A 14,204-nucleotide genomic window follows, 5' to 3' on the forward strand; every position below is an offset into this window, starting at 1 on the left:
TTCTTGCTCTTCACTGCTTAAAATTGAATAGATTTGCTGGATGGCATTGTGACACAGAAGATCAGACTCACCTCAGTGAGTTTTCCTTCTTTCTGGGATTTTGTCTTCTCTAGTCTTGGTTGACTTGGTAACTCTTCAATACCTTTGAACAAATATTATTTATATTTTATCCAGATTTTCTAATCTTTTCTGACAGGAACGTCAGTCTGCTATAATAAGCTACTTGACTCCATCACTGTTAGGAGAGGAAGTCCCTAACTTAGTCTTTTGAATAGCTACCTAATATTCTGTAATTTGGATAACTCATTTAATTAGGTATCTATTAATGAACTTTTGGGTTATTTATTGGTCTTTTTTTTTTGGTTGTTGTTTTTATTGCAAATAATTCTGAAATCATCAACCTTATACTCATATCCTTCTGCTCCTTGGGCTTTAATAGCTATAGGGTGGGATTACTGGCATTTCAATTTTAATTTTAAAAGATACTCCCAATTATTTCAAAATGTTAATAGCAAATCTTACCAGTGACAACTCAGGATGCATTTTTTTAATACCCACTTCAGTACTGTTTTCAATCTCTTTTTGTTAATTTGGACAAAAAATGAAATCTCATTGCTTTTAAGACTTAAATTTTCTTGCTTAGCAGTCAGGTTGAACATAATGCTTCATTTTCATTGGCTCCTTTATTTCTTCTTTTGCAGATGGCCTTTTATTATGTTTTGATTAGTAGATTTTAAAAATACATATTCTAGGCTCCGCGTTGGCAGTTCTGATTCAGTAGCTAGATGATGAAGGTCTGAACCTGAAAATGTTTAGGAGCTGCCAAGTGATTCTGATATCCAGGCAGATTTGGAAATTACAACTTTGAGTAATCAAATGCCTGTTTTGTGTTTTGAGGTGACTTGGTAAATTTCCTGTTTTATTTAAAAAAAGAGGAATGAAATTAGAGAAGTTATTAAAGAAATATTGATATTCCTTTGATTATTTATCAATGCAAGCCATATATTTTTTTAAAAGTATATCTTGATAGATGAAACTATGATCTTATGTTCTAAAGCACACTAAATATTGTGTTATGGACTAGTGACCTTTTGGTATTACGGTTTATTTAGTTCAAAGGAGGATATGATATTGCTACAGATGTAAAGTCATGAATATATATATTCAATTCAACATCTTCAATATAAGATGTTATCTTATATTGATAAGATAACATCTTTGTTATGGAGCACTTAGGATATAAAGATGCAATCTCTGAATACAAGTATTTCTTTCCTGCCAAAGGGAGAAATAGTATGAAAACCTCAAATATTATATTTATACTACCGCTTACTCTGTCACCTTTTTAGATAATAACACCGTCATCTTCCATTTAATACTTACTGTGTTCCAGTACTTTGCTTAATATTTTATATGCACTGCCTAATTTAAGCCTTACAGTAACTCCATGAAGTAGTTGTTATCATTACCTGTGTTGTGTAGGTAAAGGAACTGAAGCCCAGATATTGTTACTTTCTTGTTCTCAGGTACAAAATGGTAAAGGCATGATTCAAACTTGAGTGTGTTTGATTTCAAAATCCATGCTCCAGTTTGCTATCCCTCTACCACAGTTACATTTCTCAAGGTCTGCTTGTCTACCTGTATATTGTTGTATCCCATGCTTACTTTGCCATGTTTATCATGTTCTTCTCCTTAGTAGCATTTGATACTATTAACCGTACTCCCCTTTAAAAAATATATGTATCCATTTGTGTAGCCCACATTTCATTATAGCATGGAAAGTAATTTAGTATTATAAACTCATAATGGGAAATAACAGCCTTCACTGCCCCCTGCCTTATACCCCAGAGATGAAAATCACCTTAACTTCTTTTTGCTATTTACCTCTATATTTCTACATAATGAGTTTATTTTGTAATTTCTTGACTCATTAAGTTTAGACATTATTAGTTTCTTGTTATAAAAGATTTAGTCTGATTGTTTTCTTACTATTGACTTTAGAGTGTTCTTTACATATTCTGGATACAGTCGTTTGTTGGATATGTGATTTGAAAATTGTTTTTCTTCATCTCCGGGTCATCTTTTCTTAACGGATTTTTTTTTTTTTTTTTTTTTGTAGAGCAAGCATTTTTAATTTTGATGAAATCTAGTTTAAGGAATCTCCAAGTAAACTCCACACCAGTTTCTGGGGCAAGCTCTTTCTGACAGCTTGCCCCACAGATTCCTGCAACTTCTGCAGCTTTAAACTCCTGTCTTCTAATACCTTAGCTCAGTCAAGCTCACCATTCTCTGCTTGGGTTCTACCTCCCTGTGGTGTGGTCAGGAAACTGCCCCCAGGCAGAGAACAGGGGTAAATCTCAGAATCACTCATGTTTTTCTCTTCTCTCAAGGATCATAGTCTTGTCCTGCCTGTTGTCTAGTACTTGGAAACGTGTGCCTTTTAGATTCATTCCATTTTATAGTTATTCATTTTGGGAGGACAGGTCCAGTACTAGTTACTTTGGTGGATGGAAGTGTAAATCCCCAAATAGTGGACTTCACTGTAAGGTTATAGCTCTTTCTTTGGGAATTTCCATATGGAATTTATATAGATATATATATATGTCTTTTCTCTGTGGCTATTCAGGTGTCTTTGCAGAAGAATCTTATAAATTGTTTACGGGTTGAGCCGGGAGGGGAGGTGGGCGTTTTCTTGTTCACTGTGGAGACTTTTACTTAATTCTCTACTTGAGTCTTTTTATGTCAGCCCTTTTCTCCTGGATGCCAAGTGCTGAACCGTTCTGGAGTTCCTGCGGTGTGGGGCTGTCGGTCAGCTGCTGTGGAAGCAATAATAGCCTAGCGATAATGAGTGAGCTCTGGGGCCAGAATTCCTAAGCTTGAGAGTCTGCTTTGCCGGAGACGGTACTAGCTCTGTGATCTTGGGCAAGTTATCTTCCCCTCCTGTACTTCAGTTTTCCTTATCAGTATGAAAGGCACAATAATAGGACCTGCCTGTGTCACAGAGTTAATACAGTTAAGGTCCTAAGAGCGTGAATCTTCTAATTATTTATATTCACATGTCTGCTGTTATTTCCTCTTTCTGTTTCACAAGTATCTCAAACCTGATATATTCAATGTTAAATCCTTGACTTCTCCTCACACCTATTTCTCTTCCAGTCTTCCTTTCCCCCAGATTATACCACCTTCTATTCAGTTGCTTTTGGAAAAAATCTGGAGTCCTCCTTAGCACTTCCCTCTTCTTTATCATTTGCATGTAATCTTTCACCAAGTCCTGGTTGTTCTCTCTATAAAGTATATCTTACTATGTTTCCATTTCCGCTGTCAGCGTCTGCACAGCCTCCTTATAGCTTTCATTGACTCCAATCATACTCACCTGCATTCTGTCCTCCCCCATGCCACATATAAGAGGCAGGTTCAGTGAGCTAGGATGCTCACTTTCTCAAGGTCAGACTTAGACGGTCATTGGCCAGCATTTCCACCAGATTCTTCAGTTTCTGGGCTGAATAACTCCCTACTTCTGACTGGCACATTCTCTTTCCTATTTGTTAATACAAGCAAGTAGAAGACAGATCTTTGAGGCCCAGATGTCACTCTCTTTAAGTGATGTACATAGCTTTTCTCTGACCTATTGGGTTAATTTTCATTTATTAGATCAACATATTTAGTGTGTACCTATCATTTACTACAATGTAGGGATACACAATAGTTACACAAGTGGTTAGCCTGGTGAAGATGTTGACGGGTGTGTTTTTGGCATGGCAGGCAGCATGTTCAAAGGCAACAGAAATGATGGTCTAGTCCAGGGGTTGAAAATTCTGTATGGCTAAAATGTAGGTAGTATTCAAGAGCACCAGTGTCAAGAGATAAAACTGAAAAGTAGGTAGAGACTTCTCGTTAGCAATTTTAGGATTTTATACCTTATCCAGCATGACGGTCGGGACCTTGGACTCCAGAGTCAGACCTGTGGTTTGAGCTCTTGTCTCCTCGACATGAGTAGGTAAATCCTTTAACCTCTTCAAGTCTATTTTCTACTCTGAAAAATAGCAATAATGATCACATTTACCTCAAAGGTTAATTTGAACATCCTGAATTTGATTCTTATTTGTGGCTTGTGTCCTCTTTTTGGACACTGATGCATCAGACTCTTTTGACTTCTTGCCATTTAATATTCAGATCACATAATTCTCTTATTCCTAATTCTATCCTTATTAGGCAACCTTCTGATTATAGTCTGGCTTCCTTTGTACCATGCCTACGAGGGAGAGAACATGCTGACTTGAGGACACAAATGCCCTGTGCCCTTGTAGTTTGGGCAGTTATAGTTACTGCTGTAAACTACTAAGTTGGCATTCTTATTTTATGTCAATCTTGTGAGCTTGATTAAGGGGAACTGTTCCTGAGAGATGGATCTATTGGTCATGTGCTGTCCCACTGGTTTATGAGATTTTAAGGCCAAGAGCTAAACAATATGGAAAATTCATTAAAATCAAGTTACTCTGAGGCCTCTTTCAAAATATACAGCTTGCCTCCTCTAGAGATACTCTATATCTGCTCTGCTGTTGGCTGTGAGTTTATTTTGTATCCTTACATTTTTATAGTTGTAGTTTTAAATTTTCATTTATGAGATATTTTATCATTACATAAATAATCAGAATGTAAAATATAGTTATAAAAACTGGTAGGACTGAGGTGTCCCTAGTGCAGAATAACAGCTAGCTGTCCAGTTATCAGCTGACAAAAAGGTGTCCCGTGAAGTATTTGGTTTTGTTGTGTGTGTATTCATTTGTCACTGTAAAGAGAATTTGACACTTTACAGTCATTTACAGAAATGACTTTTGTTTATTTGATTTCACAGAAAACTATAATTTTGAATATCTGTTTCTTAAAGATGAGAAAGAAAACTAATTTTCTTTTAGTGGTCCTACGCTAGAGGACAGTCTCTTAGGGCACTGTATATGATTGTTATTGATTGTCACAGTGACTGGGAGGTAGGATTACTGGTGTTTAATGGGCATGGAGGGGGCAGGGATATTAAATATACTATGGTGGCCTGGAGAGCTCACCAGAGAGAGGAGTGTAGCCCCAAGAGCTTGTAGCTCTTGAGATACATAGCTGGGTTATTTCTTCAAGTAACCTGAATAACTAGGCAGGTAGCACCATCTAGTGAGAGAAATAGGTAATAAGCAAAATCTACTTTCATCCTAGGAATAAGAGAAAATTCAAAATTCTAAATTTTCTGTAAAATAATAGGTTATAGAATCACAGACTTTTAGAGCAGGAAGGAAAATTGGAGATCATCTGATCCACCTTCTCCTTTTACAGATTAGGAAATTAGGTTCCAAAGAGTTGCAGTGATTTGTCTGATAACATACAGCTAGTTAGTAGCAAAAGCCGGGGCTAGAATTCAGGTCTCCGAGTTTTCCAGGTTAGTAATCTGAGCCTTCTTCATAGCAGACTATCTTTGTGTTCTATTTGGGTTAATATCTTAGGTTCTTTTTCAGTGATTCATTTAAGAAAGAAAAAATAATAAATGAGAACATTTCACTTACTAGGTGTGTTATGAAGTAAACTTTCATAATGCAAATATTACGCATTACATCTCATTTTGAACCTAATTGTTTCACCTAGAGAAATGAGACAAGCTTTTGTGTTTAATTTTTTTAGTTGCTGTGATTTCAGCACTAGTATTGAATCTTATGATAAAACTTCAGGATAGAGAAAAAAAATAAATACATGAAATTTATTAAAATTATGTTGATGATGAACTGACATGTTGGAAATCAAAAGATGCAGAAAATTTTAAAATGAAATGAATTATAAAATAATGGCAGTCTCATTTTTCCTCTTTGTTAGGGTACGTAAAATAGTTTTGACAAGTCAAAGTTTTTCCTTTCTTTTTAAATAAGAGAGATTGGCATATTTTGAGGATGGTTTAGCTGTTACCATCCCAAGACTATATCACATTTAGTTGGAAAAGAGCTTTTTTAAATTATTGACTAGAAAAATATTGTTTAGACAAGAAGTGGGTTATTAAGTAAAGTGAGCTTTAACAGGCAATGTCATCTATCAGCAGTATTGGGAGAATGAACCTGTTAAAGTGAGAGACTGAAATAAACTAGTTCCCTGGTAGATGGCGATGACAGTGATAACAGGAGTGCTGGTAACACTGATGATGATTTTGACAACAATGATAATAGTTATCATTTCTTTATGTGCTGCACATGTTCTGAGTGTTTTAAATGTGCTAACTCTTTTAATCTTCATAGCAACCCTGTGAAGTATAGGTTCGTTTTTACGTATGAAACTGCGGGATAGAGAAAGCAAGTAACTTGTCAAAGGGCTCACATATAGTAAAGTTTTCCCCTTCTGTTTCTGAAATGGAACTTTTTATCATACTTTAACCTGCTAGGAACAATTTTGGCCATCTGCAGTATTGCCCCTAAGATGACCATTTCTCTATCTGTTTTAGTTCCTTTAAGTCTAATTTTAAAATAGCCTCAGAGTATTCTTCTACATCTAGGAGTCCAGTTACCCTTCTCCCACAGTCCTTTGTAGTATTATTTCAGATGGCTATTTTATTTACCACATGTCTACATGGAATAGAGGAGAGAATGCCAGAATGACTGGGACAAGTGTAGGGTGTTAATGCCATTCCAAAAAAAATTCAGAACTGCTAGTGTCAGAATTTACCTCTTGGAGAGGGTCATGGCTGGCGTGAGTTTGGTTGGAGAGTCTAGGTGAATAGAGAGAGCACAATTCAGAGACACTTTTCTTCTTTGTACTTCTAATGAAAATTTTGGCTACAGGTAGGGTGTACTAGGTCTAGGTCTAATCATATATTTCTCTCTAATATTGTTTTGACCTTGGGAAGTGTTCAGATTATAAGAATAGCTCTTATACTATTGTACTCTCATGAATATGAGTTTTTAGTTGAATAGTAGCAACTTGTCAATTAATATATCCCCTAATGCACATTCTTGCATATTGATATTATAGGCTAAGTAAACTAAATCCTTCTTTAGTTGTAAATTCATGACATAATCACTTATGATCGTATTGAGGATCCTGCAATAACCATAGGCCTGTGGTTGCTCACCAGGGGAAAAGAAGAGTAAAAACAGTGTCTACTATGTTCTAGATTCTGGGCTTGGTACTTTACAAGAGTTACCACATTTAATCCCAATGATCCACTGCTTTAATTTCATTTTTACAGATAAATTTGAGACTCCTGCAGACTAAATTATTGGCCCAAGTTCACACACTCTGGAATCGGTCTCCTTGGGTTCAAATTGTAGCTCTGTCACTTACTGGCTGTGTTACCTTAGCAAATTATTTGACCTCTGTGGGCCTTGGTTTCTTTGATCTATAAAATGAGCATAATTATAGGATTTACTGCATGAGGTTGTTACGATTAAATGAGTTAATATAATGAATTAATATCTGTAACATAGTATCATGTAAGTGATTATTATTTAAATAAAATAAATAACTGGTATTTTGAACCCAGTCTTTCTGGTTCTAACACCCAGTCTCTTCCCCTTACCCCAGCATAATGTCTCAAAAAGTATTCCAGGACCAATGTATTTTACTAAAACATATTTTATGTTTCCTTTGAACAGCTGTGGCCATTACTAGTTCTCTTTTAAAAAGGAAATGTTGTCTAGAAAGTCTCATTCTTTCTATCTTTATGTACTTACAGACACTTGATAAACACAAATTCCTTACTTTACCATAATTTTTACTGAGGCAAGCGAGTTATGCTTGTGATGGGCTAAATATTTATTTTTAAAATATTTGTATTTTGATCTACAATGATCACTTCTTTTTCTTTTTTTGTTGTGGTAAGAACATTTAACATGAGCTCTACCCTCCTAACAAATTTTTAAGTATATAATACATTACTGTTAACTATAGCCATGATGTTGTACAGCAGATCTGTAGAATTTATTTATCTTGCATAACTGAAAATTTATGCCTGTTGAATAGCAACTTCCCATTTCTCCTTACCCCTAGCTCCTGGCAACCACCATCTACCCTCTGCTTCTGTGAGTTTGACTGTTTTAAATACCTCATTCATATAAGTGGAATTGTGTAGTATTTGTCCTTCTGTGACTGGTTTATTTCACTTATTGTTTTTTTTTAAATTTTATTTTTAATACAGCAGGTTCTTATTAGTTATCTATTTTATACATATTTATGTATATATGTCAATCCCAATCTCGCAATTCATCCCCCCACCCCCCTCTATCCCCCGTGCTTTCCCGCCTTGGTGTCCATACGTTTGTTCTCTACATCTGTGTCTCTATTTCTGCCCTGCAAACCGGTTCATCTGTACCATTTTTCTAGGTTCCACATATATCATGCGTTAATACACGATATTTGTTTTTCTCTTTCTGACTAACTTCACTCTCTATGACAGTGTCTAGATCCATCCGTGTCTCTACAAATGACCCAACTTCGTTCCTTTTTATGGCTGAGTAATATTCCATTATATATGTGTGCCACATCTTCTTTATCCATTCATCTGTTGATGGACACTTCGGTTGCTTCCATGTCCTGGCTGTTGTAAATAGAGCTGCAATGAACATTTTGGTACATGACTCTTTTTGAATTATGGTTTTCTCAGGGTATATGCCCAGTAGTGGGATTGCTGGGTCGTATGGTAGTTCTATTTTTAGTTTTTTAAGGAACCTCCATACTGTTCTCCATAGTGGCTGTATTAATTTACATTCCCACCAACAGTGCAAGAGGGTTCCCTTTTCTCCACACCGTCTCCAGCATTTATTATTTGTAGATTTTTTGATGATGGCCATTCTGAACAGTGTGAGATGGTATCTCATTGTAGTTTTGATTTGCATTTCTCTAATGATTAATGATGTTGAGCATTCTTTCATGTGTCTGTTGGGATCATATGGTTTTTATTCTCCACAATTTGTTGATGTGGTGTATCACGTTGACTGATGTGTGGATATTGAAAAATCCTTGCATCCCTGGGATAAATCCCACTTGATCATGGCGTATGATACTTTTAATGTATTGTTGGGTTCAGTTTGCTAGTATTCTGTTGAGGATTTTTGTGTCTATGTTCATCAGTGATATTCATCTGTAATTTTCTTTCTTTTTGATATCTTTGGTTTTGGTATCAGGGTGTGGTGGCCTTGTAGAATGAGCTTAGGAGTGCTCCTCCCTCTGCAATTTTTTGGAAGAATTTGAGAAGGATAGGTGTTAGCTCTTCTATAAATGTTTGCTAGAATTCACCTGTGAAGCCATCTGGTCCTGCACTTTTGTTTGTTGGAAGACCTTTAATTACAGTTTCAATTTCATTACTTGTGATTGGTCTGTTTATATTTTCTAATTCTTCCTGGTTCAGTCTTGGAAAGTTGTACCTTTCCAAGAATTTGTCCATTTCTTCCAGGTTTTCCATTTTATTGGCATATAGTTGCTTGTACTAGTCTCTTATGATCCCTTGTATTTCTGCGGTGTCAGTTGTAAATTTCTCCTTTTTCATTTGTAATTTTATTGATTTGAGTCCTCTCCGTTTTTTTCTTGATGAGTCTGGCTAAAGGTTTATCAATTTTGTTTATCTTTTCAAAGAACCAGTTCTTAGTTTCATTGATCTTTTCTATGTTTTATTTTTAGTCTCTATTTTATTTATTTCTGCTCTGATGTTTATGATTTCTTCCCTTCTACTAACTTCGGGTGTTTTTTTTTTTTTTTTAAGAATTCAAATTTATTTATTTATTTAACGTTTGGCAGTCTTTTTTTTTTCCAAACAGAAAGTCACAAAAATTATAATCATCCTCATCAGTTCACTCAGTCCCATGTAATTAATTTTTTTTCATCTTGATCTTTTCTTAGCACTTTTATGAATTCATCAGTTTTTCCATTAACTTTGGGTTTTGTTTATTCTTCTTTCTCTAGTTTCTTTAGGTGTAAGGTTAGGTTGTTTATTTGAGACTTTTCTTGTTTCCTGAGGTAAGAGTGTATCACTATAAACTTCCCTTTTAGAGCTGCTTTTGCTGTGTCCCATAGGTTTTGGATCATCGTGTTTTCATTTTCATTTGTCTTCAGGTATTTTTTTATTTCCTCTTTGATTTCTTCAGTGATCCATTGGTCGTTTAGTAGCATATTATTTAGCCTCCAGTAAACAGTATACTTTTAAACAACCAATGAATTCAAAGAAGAAATCCCAAGGAAAGTTAATAAATACTAGAGATGAATGAAAATGAAAACATAATATACCAAAAGTTATAGGACACAGTAAAAGCAGTAGTAAGGGTGACTAGTAATTAGATTGAGAATCAGTAATCAAAATCTTCCAGCAGAGCAAAGTCCTGGATCTGACAGCATCACCGGTGAATTCTACCAAGCATTTAAAGAAGAATTAATACCAGTCCTTCTCAAACTTTCCCATAAGACTGAAGAGGAGGGAACACTTCCTAACTCATTCTGTGAAACCAGTATAATTCTAATACCAAATCCAGACAAAGACGCTACAAGAAAAGAAAGCTACTGACCAATATCCCTTAAGAACATTGATGTAAAAACCCTCAACAGAATACTAGCAAATATAATTCAGCAGCCTATTGAAAGAATTATACACCATGGCCAAAAGAGATTTATCCCTGGAATGCAAGAATGGTTCAACATATAAAAATTAATCAAAGTGATATGCTGTATCAACAAAATGAAGGAGGAAAGCCACATGATTATCTTAATTGATACAGAAAAAGCATTTGGCAAAATTCAACACCCTTTCATGGTAAGGAACATGCAACAAAATAGAGGTAAGAAGAAAACTTACCTTACCATCACTTCAATAAAAACCATATATGAAAAGCCCACAGCAGCAAAGACTGAAAGCTTTTCCTTTAAGATAGTGAACAAGGCAAGGATGCGCACTTTCACTTCTATTCAACAAAGTACTGGAAGTTTCTAGACAGCAAGAAAAAGAAATAAAAAGCATCCAAATTTTAAAAGAAGAAGTAAAATTCTCTCTCTTTGGAGATGATATGATCATGTATGTAGAAAATCCTAAAAGACTCTACCAAAAAAGTTGTTTAAACTAATAAACAAATATAGCAAAGTAGCGGAATATAAAGTCAGCACATAATCAGTTGTATTTCTATACATGAACAGTGAACAATCTGAAAAGGAAACTACAAAAATAATTCCATTTACAGTAGCGTCCACAAGAATAAAAGACTTGGGAATTAACCAAGGAGGTGACAGGCTCGTATGGTGAAAACTACAAAACATTTCTGAAACAACTTACAGAAGACATAAATGAATGGAAAAACATCCTGTGTTTATGGATTGTAAACTTAATATTGTTAAAATGTCAGTACCCAAAACAATCTACAAATTCAATGTAATCCCTATCAAAATTCCAATGACTTCTTTTTTGCAGAAATAGCAAAACCCATCCTAAAGTTCATATGCAATCTTAAGGGACCTGAATAGCCAAAACAATCTTTTTCAAAGAACAAAACTTAGAAGGCTCACACGTCCTGATTTCAAAACTAACTACAAATTTGTAGTAATCAAAACAATGTGGTATTAGCATGAAAGGCATATAGACTAATAGAATAGAATAGGTAGCCCAGAAATAAACCCTCACACATATGGTCAAATCATTTTTTTGTCGAGGGTGGAAAATGGGTAAAGGACAATCTTTTCAGGAAATAGTGCTTGGGAAAGCAGGATATCCACATACAAAAGAGAGAATATGGACCCTTACATAACACCATATACAGAAAATAACTCAAAATTTTTTAAGGACCTGAGTGTAAGACCCAAAACAATAAGGCTGTTAGAAAAAAGCATAGGGCAGAAGCTTCACAACATTGGTTTTGGTAATGATTTCTTAGCTGTGACTCCTAAGGTGCAGTTGACCGAAGAAAAAATGGACAAATTGGACTTCATGAAAAAAGAAAAAAATTTGCATCAGAAGACACCATCCACAGAGTAAAAAGAGACAACTCACAGAATGGGAGGAAATATTTGCAAATCATATATCTGATAAGGGATTAATATATGAATATATAGAGAACTTCTAAAACTCAACAACAACAAAATCCTGATTCAAAAATGGGCAAAACTGTCTTTTCTTCATATTTATTTGACGTCTTTTCCCAATTATTCTAGTGGTATAGATGAAGAGTAAAATTTCTTTAGTACAGTTTAATAGCAGATTAGATTTCAAAATCTTTATATGAAGTTTTTTTTTGAGTTTTTTTTTAAAGCAATGAGCATATTCTACTTTTATTAAAATGATAATGGAAAATATTTTTAAAACATGTAATGACATAAAGGTAAATTTAAAATAATGTCCTCATAACTAAGCTTACTTTGTGCTTTTATTAATTTTGATTTTAGGCTTGTGTGGACGTCAGAGCCAGTTCAGTGTTTTGGCAACAGATGGAATTTGCAGAAAGCCTCCATGGTCTTCCCAAGTTGCCAGAATGGTTATCTACACACCCTTCTCATGGAAATCGAGCTGAGCACTTGGATAGACTCATACCTCAGGTAAGCTAACACTGCGTAAGGCAAGACATTATTTTTACTGTATCATTTATTTTTAATACTTTACTTCTTGTGCTTGGAAAAAGAGCACTAGAAAAGAAATCCTTTGTATTAGTTTGCTTTCTGCTAATTCTGCTAAAAACATAGAATAAATAATCACCTATTTTGATTACCATCAGTTTTCAAAGGATTTGACTGAAAAGTAAAATCCTGCTAGTCCGCAAGTCTTAGTGAATAAATTGGTGTGTATAGTTGACTTTACTTTTCTTTTTTTTTTACATCTTTATTGCAGTATATTCCTTTACAATGGTGTGTTAGTTTCTGCTTTTTTTTTTTTTTTTTTTTGCGGTACACGGGCCTCTCACTGTTGCGGCCTCTCCCGTTGCGGAGCACAGGCTCCGGACGTGCAGGCTCAGCAGCCATGGCTTACGGGCCCAGCCGCTCCGCGGCATGTGTGATCTTCCCAGACCGGGACACGACTTCCAGCAGGCGGACTCTCAACCGCTGCGCCACCAGGGAAGCCCTAGTTTCTGCTTTATAACAAAGTGAAATAGTTATACATATACATATGTTCCCATATCTCTTCCCTCTTGCGTCTCCCTCCCTCCCACCCTCCCTATCCCACCCCTCCAGGCGGTCACAAAGCACCGAGCTGATCTCCCTGTGCTATGCGGCTGCTTCCCACTAGCTATCTACCTTATGTTTGGTAGTGTATATATGTCCATGCCACTCTCTCACTTTGTCACAGCTTACCCTTCCCCCTCCCTATATCCTCAACTCCATTCTCTAGTAGGTCTGTGTCTTTATTCCCATCTTACCCCTAGGTTCTTCGTGACCATTTTTTTTTCCTTAGATTCCATATATATGTGTTAGCATACGGTATTTGTTTTTCTCTTTCTGACTTACTTCACTCTGTATGACAGACTCTAGGTCCATCCACCTCACTACAAACAACTCAATTTCGTTTCTTTTCATGGCTGAGTAATATTCCATTATATATATGTGCCACATCTTCTTTATCCATTCATCTGATGATGGACACTTAGGTTGCTTCCATCTCCTGGCTATTGTAAATAGAGCTGCAATGAACATTTTGGTTTATGACTCTTTTTGAATTATGGTTTTCTCAGGATATATGCTCAGTAGTGGGATTGCTGGGTCACATGGTAGTTCTATTTGTAGTTTTTTAAGGAACCTCCATACTGATTTCCATAGTGGCTGTATCAATTTACATTCCCAACAGCAGTGCAAGAGTGTTCCCTTTTCTCCACACCCTCTCCAGCATTTATTGTTTCTAGATTTTTTCATGATGGCCCTTCTGACTGGTAAGAGATGATACCTCATTGTAGTTTTGATTTGCATTTCTCTAATGATTAATGATGTTGAGCATTCTTTCATGTGTTTGTTGGCAATCTGTATATCTTCTTTGGAGAAATGTCTGTTTAGTTCTTCGGCCCATTTTTGGATTGGGTTGTTTGTTTTTTGGTTATTGAGCTGCTTATAAATTTTGGAGATTAATCCTTTGTCAGTTGCTTCATTTGCAAATATTTTCTCCCATTCTGAGGGTTGTCTTTTGCTCTTGTTTATGGTTTCCCTTGCTGTGCAAAAGCTTTGAAGCTTCATTAGGTCCCATTTGTTTATTTTTGTTTTTATTTTCATTTCTCTAGGAGGTGGGTCAA

General features: G+C 35.6%; 1 protein-coding gene across 2 annotated transcripts in view; it reads left to right on the top strand.

The window, feature by feature from the left end:
• The window catches only part of OMA1 (OMA1 zinc metallopeptidase), a 67,282-nt gene that overhangs the window by 27,702 nt on the left and 25,376 nt on the right, over nt 1–14,204 (top strand). For both annotated transcript variants that reach the window (XM_022575796.2, XM_022575798.2), the window contains one exon: nt 12,379–12,528. In XM_022575796.2, coding sequence (XP_022431504.1) covers nt 12,379–12,528 — 150 coding nt within the window. The remainder of the gene's footprint in view (nt 1–12,378; nt 12,529–14,204) is intronic.

The sequence above is a fragment of the Delphinapterus leucas genome, chromosome 1 (assembly GCF_059928025.1).
Source record: "Delphinapterus leucas isolate spDelLeu-1000000601 "Yukka" chromosome 1, BTC_Dleu_Yukka2, whole genome shotgun sequence".
Classification (NCBI taxonomy): domain Eukaryota; kingdom Metazoa; phylum Chordata; class Mammalia; order Artiodactyla; family Monodontidae; genus Delphinapterus; species Delphinapterus leucas.